The 23,680-nt window shown below is 41.8% G+C and overlaps 2 protein-coding genes across 7 annotated transcripts; one reads left to right on the plus strand and one right to left on the minus strand.

The window, feature by feature from the left end:
* Positions 1-382: 382 nt before the first annotated feature.
* Positions 383-18,636, minus strand: LOC119032437 (thioredoxin reductase 1, cytoplasmic-like). Of its 5 annotated transcripts, none has more exons than XM_037121598.1 (15): positions 18,214-18,636; positions 16,242-16,368; positions 14,328-14,400; positions 13,998-14,114; positions 13,659-13,801; positions 9,031-9,146; positions 8,695-8,920; positions 8,567-8,606; positions 6,720-6,817; positions 6,489-6,565; positions 6,230-6,386; positions 5,920-6,027; positions 5,699-5,794; positions 3,582-3,716; positions 383-2,086 (listed from the first exon to the last, which is right to left on the minus strand). In XM_037121598.1, the coding sequence occupies exons 1-15, from the start codon at positions 18,216-18,218 to the stop codon at positions 2,021-2,023; spliced, it is 1,584 nt and encodes a 527-aa protein (XP_036977493.1). In that variant the 5' UTR covers positions 18,219-18,636; the 3' UTR covers positions 383-2,020. The 5 variants fall into 5 exon arrangements, with proteins under 5 accessions (XP_036977493.1, XP_036977495.1, XP_036977494.1 ...); XM_037121600.1 differs by lacking the exon at positions 18,214-18,636 and adding an exon at positions 17,492-17,621; XM_037121599.1 differs by lacking the exon at positions 18,214-18,636 and adding an exon at positions 17,112-17,457.
* nfyba (nuclear transcription factor Y, beta a) lies at positions 17,562-22,928 on the plus strand. Of its 2 annotated transcripts, none has more exons than XM_037121603.1 (7): positions 17,562-17,701; positions 20,141-20,234; positions 20,337-20,467; positions 21,199-21,396; positions 21,989-22,067; positions 22,187-22,266; positions 22,383-22,928. In XM_037121603.1, exons 2-7 carry the CDS (start codon positions 20,141-20,143, stop codon positions 22,413-22,415), a joined length of 615 nt encoding a protein of 204 aa, XP_036977498.1. In that variant the 5' UTR covers positions 17,562-17,701; the 3' UTR covers positions 22,416-22,928. The 2 variants fall into 2 exon arrangements, with proteins under 2 accessions (XP_036977498.1, XP_036977499.1); XM_037121604.1 differs by lacking the exon at positions 17,562-17,701 and adding an exon at positions 17,723-18,001.
* Positions 22,929-23,680: the final 752 nt, after the last annotated feature.

A 23,680-nucleotide genomic window follows, 5' to 3' on the forward strand; every position in this document is an offset into this window, starting at 1 on the left:
AGTAATTGCAGAGCCTGTGAAAGCCAGGAGCAGTTTAAGCACTGGTATATTTAGTTTTTAGGCAGCCGTATATAGGCTATTGGAGTACAGTTCAGTAAAGGATGAGTACGCACTCTTTAGCAAGACAATCGTATTAAGTACCCTTAATCTCTCAAAGCCAGAAATGACATCCTCACATGTCGTTTTGTCCACAACCTGAGGATATTCAGTTGAATAGTAGTAGTTTAGTAGTAGTATGAGAAGTAGTAGTAGTAGTAAAGTAGTGGTGGTACAAGGATTAGTTTTTTTTTCTCAAAGCCCCAATTCCTTAATGTCTTGTTTTGTGCACAACCCGAAGATATTCGGTTTACTGTCACAGAAGAGGAAATAAACCACAGAATACTCACATTTAAATTTTTTTGTATTTATTGTATGGCCTTTTGTATGGCTTTATTGGTAAGACAGCTTCAGAGATGACAGGAAACAGGTTTAGAGAGAGGGAGGGTGTCACGCAGAAAAAGGGCGCCAGGCCAGGACTTGAACCTGGGACAGAGCCTCTGTGCATGGAACAGCTGCTTAACCCAGTGAGCTAATTGGCACTCCTTAATAACCACATTTAAAAAGCTGGAATCCGACAATTTAGACTTTTTTCTCCTAACATTACTCAAACTAATTAATTATCAAAATAGTTGCAGATGAATGCCAAAATAGTTGTAATAGCAATAATTATTTTCAACACGCACACATCTTTGCATCAGTTTAATTTAATTTCTCTCCAGTTATAACAAAAGGCACTAATTATTGCTTCATTTACCCTCTTCCCAATACAGCTACAGTGCCATCTAGTGGTGGGAGAGCACACACTACCCGCGGGGGTCAGGTGAAACCTCTGAACGCTGTCCAAGAGGAGCAGGCAGTGATAGATAGACCTCTATGCGGCATCTTAACCTTGCTATGAGACCTGCACAAAGTCATGGCTGCTGCTTTGCCTTGATCAAATTACGCTCTAATGGCATTTTCAGGCACACGCCAAAAGAGACACTCCTGTGCACTTTTTCTAATTAGGATATCTGTCTTACTTACAGTAGCAGCTTCGTCCGGGAGGGGGGGCGGGGGGATCAGAAGGTGGTCTGGAGGATAGCATCAGATTTGCATCTAAATGCTGCAATGCTCAGCTGGCAAAAGCACAATGCACGCCACTACAGGCTCACATCTGTACTCTGAGTGTAGCGTTGAGGTGGCGGGATAAACGTCAACTTAAGAAATAGCTGCACTCTGGCCGCTGCATTCATTTGAGATGAGATACTTCACGTAACGATCTGCATGAATATTCAACAGTTGTTTTAAGACGGTCGTTACGCTTGGCGGTGCTGAATCAAGGAGAATATAAAAGAGGAAAAGCAAACAAGAGAATGCGTCACGAACTCTGGCCTAAAGTCTTAATAAAGACACCATATGCATCAATTAAAGCGAGAGCATTCGCCGATAAACACAATTAATTTGGGTAATTCCATAATCCTCATCTAGTTCATTACATGAAATTAAGGCTATAAAACCCCTGAGGCCTGTGCCATAGCAATAAAAAAGCAAGAGTCTAAGCCGGAGCTTTCACTCCATGTAAATGCATCAAATCCCAGAGTCTTATCACTCTCCCGCAGCCTTTAAAACTCAGCTATATTAAAGCTTACAGGGGCTTTCAGAGGCAGAACCTTGGGGAGCATCTTATCTCCCTCAAAGCCGGGAGCCATTAAAATGCATCAATGCTACTGTATTTCAAAGTTACGCTTCAGGCACACAGTTCATAAAAAATGCAAACAAACCTAAAAAGCAGCACGGACAAAAACACGCACAAAAACAGGGAGCGAGTCAGCAGCAGAGCATCGGTCCGCGCCCGCCCGTCTGTCAGGCTTCAGGCGAGGGCGTCACGGGACGGTTGACTGGCCGTGCTGCCGCCATCTCTCTTCAGGGTGATAGCAAAGCCCTTCCCTGCTGTCTTGCACTGTTGCCATGGGCAACTGTGATTGGCAGCAGGGGGCTAACCTCAGCAGTTCCCACGCATCATTAGCGCCTCAGACATACGCTGGGTTTGGGTCAATGAGGTGAGCACCTAGACAGAAGAGAGAGACCTTATCAGAGGGTGTCAACACGCCGGGAGGCAATACTGCCCTGCACAGGCAGAGAGTGTGTAAAAAGTTAACTTTGTCCTCTGCTACATAGAAAATATAAACAGATCCTCTTGTTTGGTAACCTTCGTGAAATGAAAATCCAAGCCTAACTCAATCCCAACTGAAGCCCAATTGTACGATAGGGACTGCAGGGTTTTCATTTACCAACTGCAATTAATTAATAGCAAGATGGAAATAAATGAAAACTCTCCATACCCTTAATGTCTTAAAGCCCCTCTGATATTTGCAAACATCCTCCCAGTGCCAGTAAGAAAAAAGATCCAGCACATGATTGCTCCAAGTTTTTGATAATACATAAAACACACATCCACAATTTTTTTTTTTTTTTTACCACTCAACAATTGTAAACACAACACGGTTTGACATATTATTACACAAGTTCTCATGGCTAAATGGTGACATAGACTTTTGAAAAACTCAACGGCAATTTTCCCTCTCCAGAAGCTGAGATGACCCGTCTACTCAAGATAATCCACAGATCTCGTTGGGATCAGTTCTTTCTACCAAACTACACCTGCCAAACTTATCAACAGAAGGCAGCATCCCTCCAAAAACTCAACAACACAAACTCAAAAAAAATCGAACGCTTACGAAATTATGTCATGAAATGGTGACCAGCAGCCTTTGTTCGCTATAAAAGAGGGTCTGGTGGGACTTTTTTTTAAGAGGAACTTTAGGAAGCAACAAACGACAACTGACAAGCCAAATGATGCATGTCTAAAAGCAGTCAAAAGCTCTTCAACATGATTCAGCGTAGTAAGGACAAAAGTGACAGCATGATGTGTGCAAAACACAGACGTGAAAAGAAGCGTAACAAGTTTGAAATCTGAGAGCAAACCTCTGAGCTCTACTGTGTTAAACACCAATCGAAAGTTCATAATTACAGAAACCTCCTTCCCTCAGAGTAATCAATTCACCTAATCAATCGGTCCAACGGGGTTAGCCATTAAACAATATCCCCAGACCCCTTCTTAGCAGGCATTGCCAGAAACAGTGACCTCAATTAAACTCTCCATTGAATGTCTTATTAATTAAGTTTAAAAATGTAAAGAATTAACCCACTCATGTACTGTGGGGTCAGTCTGCACAGAGATAAACTGTGAGCAGTGAGGTTTATTAAATATTGGCCATGAATAATTCAGCGTTCGGAGCAGCAAACTCATTTGATTCTGCTAGCCTGGCATTGACCCCAGACAGCAGAGCCTTTTTCAAGGACTGAACATGGTAATTTTTCAAAACTGACCTCACAGCATAGTGCCTCAAAGCAGAGTGTGAGAGCACATTAAGGAGGTGATGGTGAATTAATGTTATAGCTGGAGGTAAAAATCGATAGGTGTCAAAAGCGGCAGATGGTCATTTTGTGCATTTACAGCTATCAAAGCTGTTATGAGGTGGTGTGGAAATAGGGATGCTGACCTGGGCTGACCCGGGGTGGATGCCCACCGTGGCATCCAGCTGTTCTTTTGTGAGACCGCATTTCATTGCTGCAGCAAAGCCTTGGACGATATCTCCAGCACTGGGGCCCATGACATGGAGACCAACCACGCGCTCCTGTTGAGACAAAGCAGTGTTGTGGTAGGTCCACCAAAGTTAGCTACAAGTTATTGATGTTTAAGATGTTCAGAGGCACAAATATCACATCAGGCCCTGAGACTAATGTCTGAGTAGTCGAGGCTCTGTCCACTTGGAGTCTCATATACTCAAAGCCTGAATCACATCAGATCTGAAATATCACATCTAAAGTCAGTCAAAGTTCAAGTTCATATCCAAGTCAAGTGACAGTTCCTCTGTTCCAGAAATAAACCCAAATGTGAGTCACTGAGGCTCTGTCTGAGTGGTTAGGGATTCCCACTACGCTGGGAATCTTGAGTCAAATCCCAGGTCTTCCAAATTCCTGTGGTACTGTCCGAGTCGGAGTCAAGTGGAGTTCAACTTACTCAAGTCTTCTCATCTCTGAGCCTGGTTCCTAATGTCTAAGGCACTGCCTGAAGCCATCATGTTAGACGTGTGCCCAATTTACTAAGTATGAGAGTGAGAAAAAAGCCATGTCTAAATCCTGCCCCAAGTCCTCCATTAAGTCCTAGGGCGGTTCCAAGTCCCTAAGATCTTGCCTGGGTCTCCAGTAGTTCCCATATCATTGTCAGAGCAAGCTCACAACACCTGAATGAACCGAGTCCTAGTCATAATTGTGGTCATATGAAGCGAGTTCTCAAGCTAAAATGGGAATCTGAGTCATCAGGGTCATGACCAAGCTCACATGAACCTCAAGTTTATTGTGTTCAAGTCAGAGCTCCTGTCATGTCCGAGTTTAATCCATAGTCCAAGTATGAGTCCCCAGACTGTCTTAAGTTATTCACACAAGAACACATTTAAAAAAATAAAGACCAACTTGTTTCAAAAGCTAGTTTAGTGGTTCTGATGGCTGCAGGGTATTTCAATCATGATTACTATCTGCAGACAAGGAATAAAGCCCAATTAAAATGGCAAGGATGGGAGTATAATTTATACACACATAATCAGTGCAAATGAGCAGAGAACATATATAATAACAGTCATCACCTGCTTGGCAGGGATGCATTCTGATTTCTGATATGCAGTTATCTCAAGTGGTGCCAAGTCAGTTGTGGACAGAACTAAAAATATAACAGGAGGTAGGTGGATTAATGAGGTGTGAACTGTTGCACAACTGGTGGCGTTATGACTAAGTGTCCGAAGGGGAAATGGAAAAAGCTCTAACTGATGAAGGCGGCAGGGGGGGGGCTTCAGCTTGTCTAGACATATCATATAGCTTCACAGTTGCCTCATTCGGTGGAAATGAATGCACAGAGATACCTGATCAAAAGTAATTCTGAGCAATATTATATCACGCTACAGCTGCGTAACATACTTTCTACTGAATCAGTTCTCACAATTTAAAGTTGAATGCCAACTACAGGAAAAAAACTAACATATTAAGTGAGAACAGACTTAGTGGACAAAGATTTAAGGAAATGGAAGGCAATTCGCACAATCTGAGATATAAGGTCTAATGGACCAAAAATAAAAATAAAAAAACAGCTCCATTCTTGATATTGAGAACTCTAAAGTATTCAAATGTGTATTAAGTGATTAAGTGTTTGGCGACTTGGGCCACCACGAGCTGTTAGCATATATTAGCACCTTACAATGACATTAATCAGGAGTTGTGTTTCTTGCCAGACAAATCAATCTAACTTCTATAGCTACGTATATAGTTCTGTTTTGGGCTCTACTGACTCCTGAGATAAATATGTGGCTATTCTGCTGCTTCTGAAAACATGATGAGAGCAGTGAGAGTGAACAGAACGGTTATGTAACGGGCCATAAAACCCAAATCAATGAGCTGACAGCGGCTAGAACACTTCTCAAAGGTGACGGCAACTGTGGGACTATTCATCATTCTTTGTGGGTTTGTGACAAGTGACACCTTTCACATTACGCAGTTACATGATCTACTGTTCATACAGAAATATCTATTAGTACAGCTTAAAAAAAGAAGAAAAAAAAAATCATACATGGTCAGGGATGTGGCAGATGACTTTAACATAGCAGGAGTTTTTATTCTTTCCAGGAAGCTCCCACTCCAGAGGCCAGTAGTGGCTGTGATACACCTGGAAAAAAGGGAAGACAATTTGATTTTGGGGGTAATTGTTTGAGTATGTATGCTAGTGAGTACGTGTGTATGTGTATGTATGTGTGTGTGTGTGTGTGTGTGTGTGTGTGTGTGTGTGTGTACCTCTACATTGGCTTCTCCAAACGTTAGATTAGCTTTCTCCTCAGACAGACCACAGGCAGCATATTCCAGTGGAGTGAGCACAACAGTGGGCACGTTGGAGTAATCGCACTGGGAATGGAAAATTAGATCGGCTCAGATTGCTTCTAACTTTATTGTCTCATACGCAACATTTGGCTGACACGCAGGCTTCAAAACACAGGCAAAATGAATAATGGCAAAAAATACGGATCCTTTAAGGCTGACGGATCAACGGCCATGGAGAAATTATGCATCATTTTACAGTCAGTATAACTATTTATGAACTGATTACCAAGGTGCTGTCTCCTCTGTAGAGTCGACGGGCCAGCAGTGTCCCAGCATGCACTGAGAGGCCTGTAGTGGAGGGGCGTCCATGCTGCACTGATCCGATGGCGTAAATATGATCTACACTGGTCTGATCCCTTTCATTCGCAAGGATCCTGCCGGTGCTGCACACATATAGAAGCGCACACACACACACACACCGTTAACAAAACATAACGCGCTGCAAAGACAGGAAGCCAGAATGAGTATGGACGGACTGAACGCACTCCTGGCTGCGCTGCACCCCAACACACTCCAGGCCAATGTCGTCGGTAGTGGCTTTCCTTCCAATAGCAAGCAGCACCTGCACAAACAGAGGGAGGCAAGCATCCATGGGGTCACCACAGGACTGCATGGTCCTCAATCTGATAACAAGACTGTTTTCTACTGTTCTTTGACATATTGACAAGTGAACTATTGGAGAGGAAGACAAAATGAACTGGACATAGACGACATACTGTATCGAAGTCTTCCTGTATGGTTTGACCTTCCTTAGAGATGATGGTCGCTCGAAGTCCCCCGTTCGAAAACTGCTGCGGTGTTGCTGCAGAATCATCTAATTATAAAGATAATAAAAAATGACCTGATTAATCTTCTAGCTCAGCTTAAACACCTTGACTAAATCTGTTTTTCACCTGTAACTTAAGTAGTTGTAATTGTTTATACTGAAGAGTCAATTAACTCTTCATAAGTCCACTTCTCCACTTTGTCTGTGGCTCCAAGATGATTTGACCCTAACCCTGCTGAAAATGTACTCAGTTCAATTCTATTTTCACCTCAGACTTTCATAATCTCATTCTTTAAAACATGTCAGTAATGTTTCTATAACAGCTGGTCACTGTTTTTATAAAATGTTTCTCAAACAAGAAAAAAATGCCATTTTTTTTCAGTGGCAAATAACTCTGCATTGGGTTCTCGAGTGTATGGTGTATATGTGACTGGGTCACAATAAAGTACAGTTTGTGCCTTCATCGTGATGAAGGAACATGAGACCGAGTACGACAGTGTGACCCGTTGACGTGTTTTTAATAGTTTTGGGGAAATGGTAAAGCTCGATGACACAGCGGAAAAAGATGTATCATGATACACACATGCTGCTTACTTTTCAGGGGATTTCACAAAATATAGACTATTACTAGTCCTTCAAGTAGATTTAAAATAAATGACAGCATCACTACTCTAACTCTTTGCTGAAATAGGATTATGTTTTAACTAAACATTTAAACATTTGACTTAAAACATTTTGTAAAATTGTCAAATTCAGTCAAATCAGAGTGTCTAGGGCTTGCGTGTTACTTCAATAGAGATTTCGCCCTGTTACTCAGTCTGTTATGTTTGGTATCTTTGGAAACACAGGGTTCTAGGCAACTTTAACGATCCTCTTCTAAGAGGTGATCTGAGATTGATCTATAAATCATGTAAGGGTGGACATCAAAGAGTCTGTGGGCAGCGCTGGAAGAAGCACTCTGATCATTTATTGATCACTTTCTCAGGTAAAAGTATAGTTCCACATTTTACGAACATGCTGGTACACTGCTGGTGGTATTATCACCACATGTATCGATGGTGTCAAAGGTAAAAGTACTCATTTTGTGAGAAACATGGTAAATCTGATGGATAGTGAGATAATTAATGTGGATGGAAAAGATGAAAAAAGAAACATTGTACTTGTCTCTAACGTTTGCTTTTTGTGAGATATTTGGAAGCGTTACCTCTTTGAAACAGTCATCTGGACAAAAAATGTGCAAATGCTAACAACTCATACAAATGTGAAATGGGATAAAGAGCCTCAGCTAGATACTCTGCAACTTTGTGCTTTATAAGGTGCCACAAGTTAAAAAAAAAAGTAAGGGCCACTTGTTTCGCCTATAACAATGCATTGTATCTTATAAATGCATACTATGTTTGCGTAAAATCTAATCTGAAAAGTAATTAATTACTAGATATTCTAAATAAAGTTAGAGAGGTAAAAAGTACAATACTGCCCACCAGACGGTATGTGAAGTATAAAGTTGCCCAAAAGCAAAAATTTGAGTCAAGCAGACGTCCTCAAAATTGAACTACCTTACAGCATTTGAGTAAATCTACTGATTCACTTTCCATCAATGTCTGTGGGGTGCAGGAGATAAATCTGGAGTATTTTTTTGGTCAAAGTTCTTTTTAGCTTTGAGGAAATGTTTAACACAAAAAAGTGCAGGTGCAGTGAGTTGAACAGTTGAAGAGAAAAAAAACTGTATCACCACATTTAGCCTCTGAACTACGGTACTTTTACCACACTACTATTTCAACATAACAGTTGTTATACCTGAAACAACTTCCTTACTGCTGGCTTCAGTCTGCTCCACCTAACACACACACACAAGCAAGACCACATTAAAAAAAGTTTTCCTATTCAAGTGACATTCAACTCCCCATCTTCATCTTACTCAGTACCTTGGTGAGTGAACAGTGATAAAGGAACTTCACTCCACTGACGATCATGTGGTTCTCTATCTTCTGCGCCGTTTTCTGGTCGAACCCCTGCAGCAGGTCATGCTGCTGCATGACGGTGACTGGCAGCCCGAGGCCAAACAGGAAGCCAGCGCTCTCCAGACCCTCTGCAGACCCGCCTACCACCAGAGTACGACCAGGGGGGTGAGGCAGGGAGAGGAGATCCTCACTGGGAGGAGAGAGGGAGGTGATGTTCACAAGTTCTGTGACACAGTCTATTTGTATTTAGACATTTCTTTGGATGTGAAAACAGAATGTCACGTTTGAGTGCTGGGTGACCTGGTTATGCAGTACTCTCTGTCTCCAGGTACGCCCAGGTACTGAGGGCTGTCCCCTGTAGCGATGACCAAGGTCTCTGCCGTCACGCGCCTCTTGCTCCCATTCGTGTCCATCACCTGATTAAACAATAACACGAAAAAAACGCAGATTACACTGATGATGAAAGTGTGCCATATGGTAAGGGCCAAGTTTTGAACATAATGAGAGAGATGATTCCTATGATTTCTATTCCTAATCACATTTTGAGCACAGAACTACAACTTGAATCAGCCACCACACTGAATGCTCTGTTTTTGCTTAGATGGATGCACACAACCTATTTTCACAGGACATTACCATCGGTCAGAGGCGATGGTAATGTCCTTTACACGTGTTCTGTTTTCCCTCCAGTCAGTTTCACTAAGCAGTCAACATGGACGAGAGACCAATTTAAGATCCAACGCAGCATTAAAAGTTTGCTTTGCTTACCCAGTCAGGCAAACAACATCTAATTTCAATGCTTCGGCTTATCTGCCTTGTGCTCAAATTCCGCAATATGGTGCTTTTACAGTCTACTGACTGCTCAAAGCAGACGCTGCCAAGCAAGGTGCCAACCCTCTATCGGGAGCACTTTGGGGTTCAGTATCTTGATCAAGGATAACTCAACATGCGGCCAGAAGAGTCGGGGGAATCGTACTAGAGACCTTGCAGTTACTGGACGACCCACTCTACCTCCGCTTAAGGTCAGTGTGAGCAGAAGCTTTGCCAGGCTGATGGCTTCTCTGAAAACACTACTGAGACTTTTTTCCAACTACTAATCTCCACCAGCAACACAAATGTGTGACACGATTAAGAAAACGCTCAATTTCTCTTTAGGAATAGAAAGTAAATAGCGATTCAGGTCTTAATGGCTGGTGTGACTTTTTGAATGTGTATTTTGGAAGGAAATTTATAGTCCTAGTCTCTGTTTTTTGGGGAAAATTTGAATGTTCTGCCTCCAAACAATTAAGCATAGAATGGCAACTGATGAAGTCAAACTGCAGTATTCTAAATCATCTGAATGCTGGTAATGCTTAGTTAAAACTATGCATTTAAACTCCTACTGTAAACTACATATACAAGTAAGGGATTAAGGAATCAACACCACCATTTGGAACTGCATGTAGTCCTGAGGGGCTAGAGACCTAAAGCACTGACCATATACATGTAAAGTCATCAGTTCAGGTCCAGCTGGTGGGACCTTTTATTGCATATCGGCCCCTCACTCCTCCACATTTTATACTGCTTGTTACACCCGCAAACGTAATAACTGCCCACAAACGTAATAAACCACAAACGTAATACAAATCTGCAGCTTTGAATGTAATAATCCCGCAAATGTAATAAATTTCCCACAAACGTAATAAAATTTGCCTACTGCAAATGTAATACTGAATTTCCTGCAAATGTAATAACTATTACATTTGCAGGAAATTATTACATATGTGGGAAAGTGAAAATCTGTAAATGTAATAACTTCCCACAAATGTAATATGAGACAAAATAATGATCTTTGTGGTTGTTGTTGTTTATTTGTTTACTTATAAACCTGCCAATAGTGACTGAATGTTGACAAGCAACCTGCAGGTCAGGTGGGGCAGGTCAGAAAGTGACAGAGCAGTGTTCTAAGTTATTAATAACACACACACACACACACACACACACACACACACACACACACACACACACACAGGTCATGCTCATAATTTTAAGGGCTATGGCTACAAGCCTATGCTGGTGGCTTATGAGAGCCAATGTTTGAACCATTTAAGCTAGAAGATCCGCAGTTTGCGTCCCGGTTAGGACGCCTGGGATCTTTCTGTGTGGAGTTTGTATGTTCTCCCTGTGCAGCGTAGGTTTTCACCGGGTACTCCGGCTTCCTCCCACAGTCCAAAAACATACTGAGGTTAATTGATTATTCTAAATTGTCCGTAGGTGTGAATGAGAGTGTGCCTGGTTGTTTGTCTCTATGTGTAGCCCTGTGATAGACTGGCGACCTGTCCAGGGTGTCCCCTGCCTTCGCCCTAAGTCAGCTGGGATAGGCTCCAGCCCCCCCGCGACCCTGCAGAGGATTAAGCGGCGTACATATAATGTACAGATAATGGATGGATGGATGGATATCAAAAGCCAAAAACTTGAATAGATAGTCCATTCTTTGAAGTACGCCTAATGAAAACATTTGTCAAGATTTAAGACTGGTCCATGTTCTTTTTGATAGTAACATGGACCAAGACTGTCTGAACACTGACAATTAAAGTCTTGCAAATAAATAATGACTGTAACTTAAATTAATCTACCATTGTGAATGCAGGAAAGTGAGAATTGCCATGTAGGCTACCGTAAGTAACAGAAAAATTCCCAATGTTACATTATGTTACATTATTTTAAATAAACGGCCTTTCAATTAAGTGTGATGTAATTGTTGATGATTTGTTGCTGCAAATAAATGAATGAATGGGTATGCACCACCACTCTGCCAATCAGAACAAAGAAGACGCACTGACAGGCTACAACTTTGGCAGAACTTTTCACCCCTTTCCCGGTAAGTCAGCATGATGTATTTTGTATTGATGAATTCATTGAAATCTCAAGATATATGATGGTTTCGCAGTAGTTTTAAAGCTCAGTCCGCTATATTGTCAAAAGTGTCCCTCTTGTATTTTTTTCCTCTTATGTAGCATGATACTCCAACATAATTAGCTGCACCACATGCCAGCTTAAATAAAGGTCTATAGTCACTTCGCGGTAAAACAGCAACAACTTTTCACTCCTTACCCGGTCAGCAAGCATGATGTATTTGGTGTCAATGGATTCATTGAAATCTCAAGATTCATATAATACCGCTGGTTTTGCGCTACCTTAAAAATTGAGTCCGCTAGATTGTCAAACGTGTCGATGTAGCATTTTTTTCATGCAAAGTTACGTGTTTAATGCGTATTATATTGCAACTTGCCCAATTGCACACTAGATATAAAGTGCTATTTTAATTGCACAATTCTCAATACATTTGACAATAATTAAATACCAACAATGGTAATTTTATAATACAGAGAGAACTAGAACAGAAATATAAAGTGCTTGTTGAATTGCACATTGCTCTACTGCCTAAGAATAAAGATGATAGAATTGCAGACTTATTACATACTACAATAATTCATTAACAGTTATAATTTGTGAGTACCCAACTATGTGGACATGTAAAAATTAAACATTATAATATACAATAGATAATAACACACAACAAATCAGCAGCAGTGGACAAGTTAAAAATGATCACAATTAGTGGCAACAGGTTTGATTTTCCAAAGTTTAAGATGCTTGGAAAATGAAGCAATAGTGGGTAGATCAGGCACTTGGTGTGGAGTTCCAAGAATTTGCCGCTCGATAGGAAAAAGTTGCTTGACCAAAAGTACTTCTCCTTAATAGAACAGTGCAATCACCCCTAGAGCCTGCTCACTTTCCTGCATTCACAATGGTAGATTAATTTAAGTTACAGTCATTATTTATTTGCAAGTCTTTAATTGTCAGTGTTCAGACAGTCTTGGTCCATGTTACTATCAAAAAGAACATGGACCAGTCTTAAATCTTGACAAATGTTTTCATTAGGCCTACTTCAAAGAATGGACTATCTATTCAAGTTTTTGGCTTTTGATATCCATCCATCCATCCATTATCTGTACATTATATGTACGCCGCTTAATCCTCTGCAGGGTCGCGGGGGGGCTGGAGCCTATCCCAGCTGACTTAGGGCGAAGGCAGGGGACACCCTGGACAGGTCGCCAGTCTATCACAGGGCTACACATAGAGACAAACATCCAGGCACACTCTCATTCACACCTACGGACAATTTAGAATAATCAATTAACCTCAGTATGTTTTTGGACTGTGGGAGGAAGCCGGAGTACCCGGTGAAAACCTACGCTGCACAGGGAGAACATGCAAACTCCACACAGAAAGATCCCAGGCGTCCTAACCGGGACGCAAACCGCGGATCTTCTAGCTTAAATGGTTCAAACATTGGCTCTCATAAGCCACCAGCATAGGCTTGTAGCCATAGCCCTTAAAATTATGAGCATGACCTGTGTGTGTGTGTGTGTGTGTGTGTGTGTGTGTGTGTGTGTGTGTGTGTGTGTTATTAATAACTTAGAACACTGCTCTGTCACTTTCTGACCTGCCCCACCTGACCTGCGGGTTGCTTGTCAACATTCAGTCACTATTGGCAGGTTTATAAGTAAACAAATAAACAACACCAACCACAAAGATCATTATTTTGTCTCATATTACATTTGTGGGAAGTTATTACATTTACAGATTTTCACTTTCCCACATATGTAATAATTTCCTGCAAATGTAATAGTTATTACATTTGCAGGAAATTCAGTATTACGTTTGCAGTAGGCAAATTTTGTTACGTTTGTGGGAAATTTATTACATTTGCGGGATTATTACATTCAAAGCTGCAGATTTGTATTACGTTTGTGGTTTATTACGTTTGTGGGCAGTTATTACGTTTGCGGGTGTAACACTGCTTACTGTCTAAAACTGCTAAAAGGTACTGGTTTTGCAGTATGTCTGTGATCCTGGATCTGGATGTGTTTCTAAATGTTTACCTCCACTGTGTGGGGCGCGACTATCTCTGCACGAGCGTTGAGGTAAAAGACTCCACAGCGCTTCAGCTCCTTCTTCAGCTCCAGACTGCAAGTCTTCACCTGCTGCTGCACGGCCTCTACCAGCTCTCTCCAGCCATGAGACGCTGACAGAAAGCAAACACTAGAAACGTGCTTCAGGTGACTGATATATTATGCATAGCCTATCATTTGTGCATATTTGATTTGGTCACATTTCCAATTCCTATACTGTCACGTCTAATTTGGGTTTTAAATCTCAATTTCACTGACTGCTTCACAATTACCACAATTAAAAATGAATGCTATTTTTTGTTGTATTACCTTGCTCCTTCTCCCTCCAGCCGTACTTCTGAGAGTCTTGAATTGCTTTTCCCAGGAGAGAGGCCTGTTGGAGAAATCTCCTGACGCTGTTTGTGTTCAGACTGGAACCACCCAGTTCTGGAGGAAGGGAAAGGAAAAGAGTTGACAAGAATGAAGTGGAGAGGAAAACACAAGAAGGAAAGGAAAGGAAAGGAAAGGAAAGGAAAGGAGAAGAGAAGAGAAGAGAAGAGAAGAGAAGAGAAGAGAAGAGAAGAGAAGAGAAGAGAAGAGAAGAGAAGAGAAGAGACTCATAATCATCACAGCTCTTCAGACTGGGAATTCAGCACTCACCCCTCTTAGTCCCTCTCGGTGACGGAGCCGCGAGGTCAAGGAGCAGCACCTTCCTCCTCAACCCTGCAGCTTCCTAAAGGAGCGGGAGGAGAGCGAAACAGAATAAATGAGAGTGACGGAGTCAGACCTCAGCTGAGAAAGAAGAGAAATTAAATATTGAAGCGGGTTAGGCGTTTGTCCCTCCCAACAACCCGCGCTCCTGCGCCTTCATCTCATTTCCACTTCCCTCTAGAGCTGATCGCAGATCATCCCATTACCATAAAGCCCATTAATATGATAATTATCTGAGCTGTGCTTTGGAAAAGTGTGCGTTCACTGACCAGATTAGCAGCAATTATGTGGCTGAGTCGGCGGAGTGAAGTCTAACCAATGGGAGCGAAGCAGGGGGTTAATGCTACGTGCATGGAGAGTAACTTAGAGCCACATGAAATACAGATATGAATAAATGAACAGTTTTGAAATCCTACCTAAAAGTCATTCGGATCCAAACCTTTATATTATTCATTTTGCTTTGTAACCCTCCTGACATCCATAACCTCGAGATAACCCATTCTCCTCAGAAATGACCCCTTCATTTCCTTTCATTTCTCCCTAATGGTATCTATATACAGTATATTGCTAATGCTAATGTCAAACTGCCACTGTGTTAGTCATCAAATTATATAAAACACAACGAGATAAAATTCACCTGCCATACAGATGGACTGGTCTATGGCAGACAAACACAAATAGCTTGGGATCGCTGCAAAAACTGTTTTTTTTCTGGGCACTTGGGGGCAGCAGAAACAGATTTTGACATATTGTCCCTATTTGAGTCGATGCGGGGAACTTGCTGACAAACCCGTTGCCAATCTACCCATCCAGCTGCTGTGGAGCAAATGAAAGGACACTATGAGAGAAGTGAGAGTCAATCAAAGCTGTAAACTTGTGGCAAGACCACCGATGACAATGTGCTGAAATTGTGGCTCGGGTGGAAGAGCAGGCCATTCAGTAATCAGGGAGAACACTGGCTTAACTCCACGGATGCTTGACGGAGTATCCGTGAGTGTGGCACTGAACCCAACAACTTGCATGGCAGCCATCAGTGTGTGTATGTGTTGTAAAATGCTTTTGGGCGGCTCAAGTGGGAAAGTGCTATAGAAATGGCGGTCTGTTTACCAGTATGAAAATGGGAAGCTGCAGATTTTGCTGATAATTCTCTGTAGGTTCATCACTACTGGAGACTTCTTTGACACTGTTACACTGTTTTCACATTGCGGCTTAATAATTACAAGTTACCTTTTGAAGCAGAAATGAACACAGACATTTTGAGAGCACTGCCAGGTTTTTATACATCTGTCTGCCTGTCTATGGGCAGATTTTGTCACCGCATCAATGCCTTGCAAGAAACAGTTGTGAAACTTTGCAGGTGTGTGGCTGAGATGAAGATGAAGAGTTCAAAGACATGCTTCAAGATATAACCCAACCTAGTATACAAATCACAGTCCTCCCACCAGACGACAGAGCTGCTTCTTCCCTCAGGCTGTGAGACTCCTGAACTCATCCTCAACACCACCATAAAAAGTAGCATAAAGGGACTTACAGCTGCTTACATTGTTTAACCCTGTGTTGTAAGATGATTACATTTACCTTTCAGCCTTCTGAACCCTTAAAAAAAGTCAATTGCATATGAATATAGGTAATTCACAAGTAAGAAGCTAAAGTTTCACTTGTGAAAATGTCCAATTCACATGCAAAATCATTATTCATTATTGTTTGCTCTTTATCTCAAAGCTTTACCAAAAAAAAAAAAAACCCAGAACAAATAAAAAGAAGAAAGCACAAAAATATTGTTTTTGAATAATGGGAAACAAATCCATGCACTGTAAATAATCCAACTGGCTGCAGAGCTTAGTTAGAACTGAGTACACTGACCTTAGCCACAGCCAGGCCTCCCGACCCTCCTCCAATAACCAGCAGGTCGTAGTCATAAGCCTCCGATGATGACCCAGTTGGCGGGTCCATGATTCTGACACTGGAAACCTTCCCACTGCTGTTAATCCTAAAAGCACAGACACATAAAACCAACACTAAAAACACTCTCAGTGAGGAAAGGACTTTGACCCCAGCTCTCTCTGGCTGTAGGCTACATGTGGGTTGCACTGGATGATGTGAAATGACGCAGCATTTCTGACTGGCGAAACTTGCACTTTGGAAAGAAAGAAACAAACTAAAAAAATTCAAAACTAAAAATAAGATATTATTTACACCAGGAAGTTGCATCTTTTCAACTTTTTTGTGTGTTTCCAACCAGGATGGAAAAAATACTTTGGGCCCCCAGACCAGATAAAAAGTAAAACATGTTCACATCATATAATGTGCGATCCAATCAAATAACTGATAACTGACACTGGTCTTAGACTTTTTATGAAGAATTGTGTGTTTTAGCCAGAATCTGACAGAAACGTGAAATTGTAAAAAGTTCAGATGTCCAGAACAGGTACAGGTACAGTTCCTTTCTCATTGTCACGGTGAAGTGGCGACATCTCGTGGAGAAACCGCGAACAACAACTTAACTACACCGCTGCCTCTCCGGGGACTCGCTAAACAGCATTCTTAAAACTTTCACTACACGACCACTGCAGCCACATATAAACTATATGAGACATTGCGGTGCTTTACAATCGCCAGTGAACTGTGGCTTTGGTTGGCGGGAGAGGCTGTTGAGGTTATTACAGCCAACCTTGTTTTTGTGAGAAAAAAATGAGTGGTGAAATTTCAACGCTTCTCTAAACTGGAACTCGCCTTAATTTACTTTGATGGGCATATATGGGCTTTCTGTGTAGGCGTGATCCTCCGGATCAGCTCTTAAGGTGCCTAAAGTGCCAGTGTTTCCTCTGAAACGATTAGCAAAGAATCACCCTGGCTTGAGCAGTGTCTTCACAGCAGGCAGAGGGGAGGGTAGAACATTTGCGGGAAAACCTGTAGGATTGAAGAGAGGCGTTCGCTTGCTGCCATAAAAGTAGGAATTATTGGAACGTACTGCGATTCCGACCGACCGGTGCGCATTTACCCTCAGGCTGACGTCTCGAAATGCAGCTACTCTGCGCTAAGCCATGGTCATTGAACCAACTAAGGCTCAAAATCGTTTAGCCCGTTCAACCGACCACACAAGTCATACTTACAATTCAACTTCCCACTACATTGTGGCCACTGCTGCTATTGTGTAACGCACGCAGGAGCTTGCGATGAGTCCCTGAACGCAGCACGGACCTCTGCTGGCCAGATGCGGTAGTGCAGCCGTGGCTCCGCGCTGGGACTGGTCCTTTCGCAGCCATTTTCTGTCCAACCAAACAGCCGTCTCAGGAAGGTAACCAACCAGGGCTTCATTGCAGGTTTGTGCCTGGCTCCGGCCAATGATTGCTAACCGATTTCTCGTTAGCTCGAATGGAAATGTCCGTCTCTGTCTGATTTTTTATTTGTTGTCTGAGTGAATGAGGGCTGCTCATCAGGAAGTATCCAGCGGGCGAAACTTTAAAAATTACAATTTAAGATTTCGGCCCCGGCCATGACTTGCTCTGCTCCGTACGACAAAGAACAGGCCAGCGCTGTCTCTGCAGGCGCGAGTTGCGGTGGATTTACAATGAAAATATATTCAAGGGACACTATGTACCTGAATAGGTTAACTACAAGAGGTAATAGCTCGCTGGGCAGTCTCTCTTCATCACGTCGAACTCATTAGTTTCTGTCTTTTAAGCAGTGAACTGGCTAGCTAGTTCCACTCGTGAGTCAACATTAGCTAACGTTAGCCAAACATCTCACAATACCCTTGGCTGGCATCTGCTAGTTAGCATACGGTAGCTAAACACAAATCAATGTGTTAAGCGTGTGGTTAACGTAAACTAACCTCATCGCAGTTTTACAGCAGTCTGAACTAGCATCTGTACCCGTTTAAGTTACAATGATGTAAACGGAATTAACAAGGTAGCTCGCAGCCGCAGGCTTGTGCTAAACACTTAAAATTTCTCGTCAGCGTTCCTCCCCTTGAGCCCTCAAACACACTCCACACGCAACTGCGTGCAATGTGAAAAGATTGGCTAATGTTTCGGTGGCCTTCGTTGTCCATCCTCTTGAACGTAAAACAAATTCAAATATTAACCGTGGGTGGTTTGAGTGCGCCTTTTGGCACAGTACCAAACCGCTTTTTCGCCAAGTCAGTGACCAAATGAATAGCGAGGTCAGCTGTGGTAGCTTGTTCCCTCCACTACTACACTGGCTCAGGACGAACACACACACTTGGCTCACTATTTGACTCAACTTAAAATAGAAGAGAGGTAATAGCACTGGATGTGCATGTTCGTATCAGAGTAGTTTATATTTTCTGTCATGGTATGACATGGAGGTTATCCATGGTGCATAGGCAAGATCAGTCATCTGTGCTTTTTTTTTCCTGTGGTCCCCTAACTGATGAACCATTTTAGTTAATCCTGCATAAAGGGCCAACGTGTATGTAGGAGAGAGATGTTCCCTGCTGTTTAAAAACTGGTGTGGTTGTTCATTATAGCTAATGGGGAAATATTCCATTTATGTTTTTCTCTGTGGAACTCGGTTTACTGTTACATATCGGTGTTTTCCTCACCACTAAAATGTCTTGGCACAGGGCCCAAGCCGTTTTTGGGCACCGTCCAAGCAGAATGAATGTAAGATCAATGTGGAAAGCATTGGCTAACTATCGACTTAACCCAGATCTAATGGTTGTAGTTTGTCCTCAGAGGAGTTTGTAATTATTAAACCTTTTGGTGTTTTTTGTTTTTGTTTGTCCACTTGTCCAACATATTTTACACCAATGTGGTAATAGTATTGGTCCAAAGTTATGTAAAATTTCTGTTTGTGATTGTAGACCATGAAATGTCCTTTTAGGGGAGGGCCTATCTTGCCATCTCTGATTGTTGGTGAATACATTTTTAAGTGGTTCTGAAAGGCGATCAACATCTCCAAAAGCAACAAATCCAACATTTAAGAACCTGTGATATTGATTGGATTGGAACTTGGAATTCTTCACTGATTTTGTCCAGTTGTTTTCCCAGCTGGTAATAAAGAAATTTAGTTGGGGTCCTTTATAATTTTCAAGCTTAAATGACGCATACTGTAATTTCAGCTTGCGTAAGATCATCACAGATGAGTAATTTGAATCCAATCTGTATGGTGTCAGCATACATACACTTCTAAAAATTAGTTTGGGGTGTTGGGATATGGGTACATATATGCACACGCATTGATATGCAACAAAAGTCAATGACATTTCTTTTGGAGAACCAAAATTATTGACAAAATATACAATCAGACATATCACAGAATATTACACTAAAATGTCCCATTATAACTAAGTTTGAGTAGTGCTTATATTTTGATATTGTTGCTAAGTGATCAAGATTCACAAGACACACAGTACATACCCAGATCATAAGAGCAGTACAACAGGAGTCCAAACACTTCTCTTGAATTATTATTGCAGCCAAGACAAATTTGCATCTGCTCTAGACCTTTTCTTCAAAAACATATTTCCCAGTGTTTTTTCTGTGTATGAGTTGCTTGCCATACACCCACCATTGATATTGCTCTTAGTACTTTATTCTTCCAGCCTCACATGATCTAGGTCATGATCAGGTGTCTGTGTGTGTGTGTGTGTGTGAGAGAGAGAGGGCGCTTTGTAAATAATTGTCAAGTAAGACGTGTGATTCCATGGAGTTCATTTTAGATGCTTAAGTATATTCAGACGTCAGGTGTGTATTTCTGTAGCCTCGTTTGTTTAAACGAGACTGTCTTTGTTGCAGATGGACGGAGACAGCTCAACCACTGACGCCTCCCAGCTGGGCATCACTGGAGAGTACATGGCATCTGGCCACTATGTACTTCAGTCTCAAGATGGTGAGGAGCAGCAAAAGAAGAACAACCCCTTGTGTTGTTTTTGTTTGTTTTTTGTAGCTCTCATTACTAAGAGCTGATCCTGTATGTGTTTACTCTGTGTAGATGATGCAGAGGAGGGAATGGGTGACCATGACGACGGTGGTATCAAAGAGAACTTCAGGGAGCAGGACATCTATCTTCCCATTGCCAACGTTGCTCGCATCATGAAGAATGCTGTTCCTCAGACTGGAAAGGTGAGTGAAAGAGAAGGAAAGGAGCAGGAATAGTCTAGCAGGAGTTTTATTAGGAATATCTTATATCTGCTTGTTGTGTAGTATATTCAATAAGATGTGTAATAGGTGCATTGAAGCAAGAATAGATGTTTCTCAAAGTAGCAGCAGGTTGTTTTACTAATTTTGTAGAGCAGGTACACTCCTGGGGTTAACTTTTTTGTCTATACAGAAGAGAATTTTTCCCTCCAGACATGTCAGACATTTAATTAATTTAAATTGCTTGCTTTAAAATTCTTACAGTTACATCTGCTCTTGTCTCACATTTGAAAACCTGAACTCTATCACCAAAAAATATTTGTCAAGTTTCAAAAAATTCCACTGCCGGGCATAAAATGTCCTCTGCCCAGGGTATGTTCAGCTGAGGCTTTACGTTTCCACATCACACTTATGTGAGATTGCATACTTGACCACAATGGGCTACCAAAGTATATGTGATGTCAAAAAGTCACTATTCCACTGAGGAATAGTGTGAAAAGAGGATGTTTTATAAGGGAAGAAAAGAAAAAGTTCAATGTACTTTGTTAGAGCTCAAGTAGAATGTCACTGTTAGCTGAAGACCGTGATATTGTGCAGAAAAATGGAAGCTTTTTGTCTTGTTTAGTTGTCCTGCAGTTTTTGGTGTAAAACATAGGTATTGCATGAGGCCATTTGAATTGAGACAATGTACTGTAATTTGTTTCTATCCTCCACAGATTGCAAAAGACGCCAAGGAGTGTGTGCAGGAGTGTGTGAGCGAGTTCATCAGCTTCATCACATCAGAGGCGAGTGAGCGCTGCCACCAGGAGAAGAGGAAGACCATCAACGGGGAGGATATCCTTTTCGCCATGTCCACGTTGGGCTTTGACATGTACGTGGAGCCGCTGAAGCTCTACCTGCAGAAGTTCCGAGAGGTGAGGCAAAATGGCCACGTAAAGTGACCTCACAGACATGGAATAATATAACCACTTTGTTATAATATATGTTTTAACCTCAGACTCTTAATCTCTCAGTCACGTTTGTATCCCTCTTAGGTTATCTGTTTGCAGGTTTGTGTAGGTTTAGTTGTAGTGTTGCCAGATTGATTCCAGTCTAATAATTGCTCAGGAGTCACCTGGTTTTGATCAGTTCTGGGCCAAAATTCTAATTTTATAAAGCTGTATGATTAGAGGGTGCAGTCTAATGTTGGGCGCGTTAGCCTCACCCTCAGCTGTTTCTCCCGGCAGTATGTTTCAAAAAACACGTTTGCTAAATAGGTTTCTATTTTGGACAGGTACTGCACAGTAAGTTAGTGTGCAGTTAGGTTAACTTTGCTTACACTTTATCAGAATATGGCAATGCTGGGAGATAAAAGAATAAGCAAATACTGCTTTTAAATTACTACACTGCTGTTTTTTTAATTATTATACTGTATATTTTCAGCTTGTAGTCTCACCGCATTGTTACTAATTCTAGATGTTGCATTGCTCATGTGTGATGTTCTCTGCTTCTCTGCTGTTATTCCAGGCCATGAAGGGGGAGAAGGGGATTCCAGGGGTGGCTGTGGGAGAAAGCCTGGGAGAGGATCTCACAGATGATAGCTTCAGTAAGTGCTAATACTTGTATTCATTCCTCTTCTTTCGACATATATCTCATAATGTTTGTGTTGCTTTTTACATTTGAGGTTCAGTCTCATTAATATACAACAATTTCTCTCTTGATCAGCAAATCCACTGCCAGCAGGGATTATCACAGCAGATGGTCAGCAGCAGAACGTCATGGTGTACACCACCTCATATCAACAGGTAAATTACACGCTAAGGCAGCAACAGGGCACTGGTTGAAATACACTGGATGGGATTATAATTATGTTACATATTAAACACACCATCTACAATTAAACTCTGTGGCTGTGTCGCAGATTCCCACTGTACAGCAGATCCAGTTTTCATGACGAGGCCTTACCCCGAGCCTGAACACAGCGGCTCCATACCAGGCCCACGCTCGCCGGATGACCTCTGACCTCGCCACAGGGTAAAGGTTGTCGGACGGACAGGGAGGAGGGGGAGAGGCGTCTGCGGAAACCCTCATGTACAGAGAAATCACTACCTGTTCAGTAGAAAGTGTAGTTTCTAGTTGTGAGGTACCAAATGTTTTGGAGTGCATCCAGACCAGCTGGGAAAATGAGGCTTTATTTTAAAGGCTAGTCTTATTCATTATTTAGTGGTGGAATTCTTTTTGTGTGTGTGTGTTTAATGTGTTTGCTTTTATGTGTTTTCTTCTTTTGGGGCAGGGAGGGGGGCATGGGGGAAGTGTTGTATTGAATGCTTATTTTTGAACGCCTTCTCTGTTTGAGAAGCCACGTTGATACTGTCACATCAGATCATGCAGCTCTTTTGTAAGTTCACACGATTTACCATGTGCTTTAATGTTATGTAAATCCTTTGAATAAAAATTCAAAAGCGAAGTTTAAAGTTCATCTTAATTTATCTGTCGCATCAAACAATCCAAGTACGCTCAAACTTTCGTTAAACTGCAGGTCAGAGGCTGCAGGTAAAACATAGGCCCATAAATAAGAACCCTAAAAAAACCCTAAAAAAAACCCTAAAAGAACCCTAAAAAAACCCTAAAAGAACCCTAAAAGAACCCTAAAAAAAAAGACGAGTAGTAATATGTTGCAGCTGCAAAGTCTGTGGGCTTGTTTGGTAGAGCAGACAGGCAAGGTGGCAGCAACCTGCCTGTCTGCTCTACAGAGACACTTAATGAAGTGGAGGATGAGTGACCTGGGAGGAGCAGCAGAAGACCAGGATGGAGGCCAGAGAGTGTTTTGCTGCAAAAGTAAATCCTAAAAAATGCTGAAAATGGACTGTGTTACTGTGTGTGTTAACAACCAACAAAGCCAACCAATCAGAGGCTGAGTTGGGTGTCTTCCAAAGATCAGAAGGATACATAAGAACTTGTTGGTCTGCTCTTGTTCAAGGTAGCAGTGAAAATGTGGTATGGAGTTTCATTTATATGGGCATTCTCTCCGAGCTTATCCACATGTTCACAGATATCTTTAAAATGATTTTTTCCTCCCCTGGTTTCAAAAACATTCCCACTCACACTAACAGCATTTAACGAAAAGTTAGGGATGTCAAGCGCATGCCAAACCAACAGATGGCAATATAACCTCCACCATAAGGACATATTTGCCAGTGAGAAGCTTGCCAAACAAAC

The sequence above is a fragment of the Acanthopagrus latus genome, chromosome 14 (assembly GCF_904848185.1).
Source record: "Acanthopagrus latus isolate v.2019 chromosome 14, fAcaLat1.1, whole genome shotgun sequence".
In the NCBI taxonomy this organism is placed as follows: Eukaryota; Metazoa; Chordata; class Actinopteri; order Spariformes; family Sparidae; genus Acanthopagrus; species Acanthopagrus latus.

Bases quoted from the DNA above. Each gene is read 5' to 3' on its own strand.
- LOC119032437 (XM_037121598.1), bottom strand. The intron at 14,115-14,327 runs GTGAGTGCTGAA...CCCTTCCTCCAG, and splicing joins ACCGAGAGGGACTAAGAGGG to AACTGGGTGGTTCCAGTCTG. The intron at 6,387-6,488 runs GTGCGTTCAGTC...ATATGTGTGCAG, and splicing joins GGGGTGCAGCGCAGCCAGGA to CACCGGCAGGATCCTTGCGA.
- nfyba (XM_037121603.1), top strand. From the start codon at position 20,141: ATGGACGGAGACAGCTCAACCACTGACGCCTCCCAGCTGGGCATCACT. The intron at 20,235-20,336 runs GTGAGGAGCAGC...TACTCTGTGTAG, and splicing joins TGTACTTCAGTCTCAAGATG to ATGATGCAGAGGAGGGAATG. The intron at 22,068-22,186 runs GTAAGTGCTAAT...TCTCTTGATCAG, and splicing joins TCTCACAGATGATAGCTTCA to CAAATCCACTGCCAGCAGGG.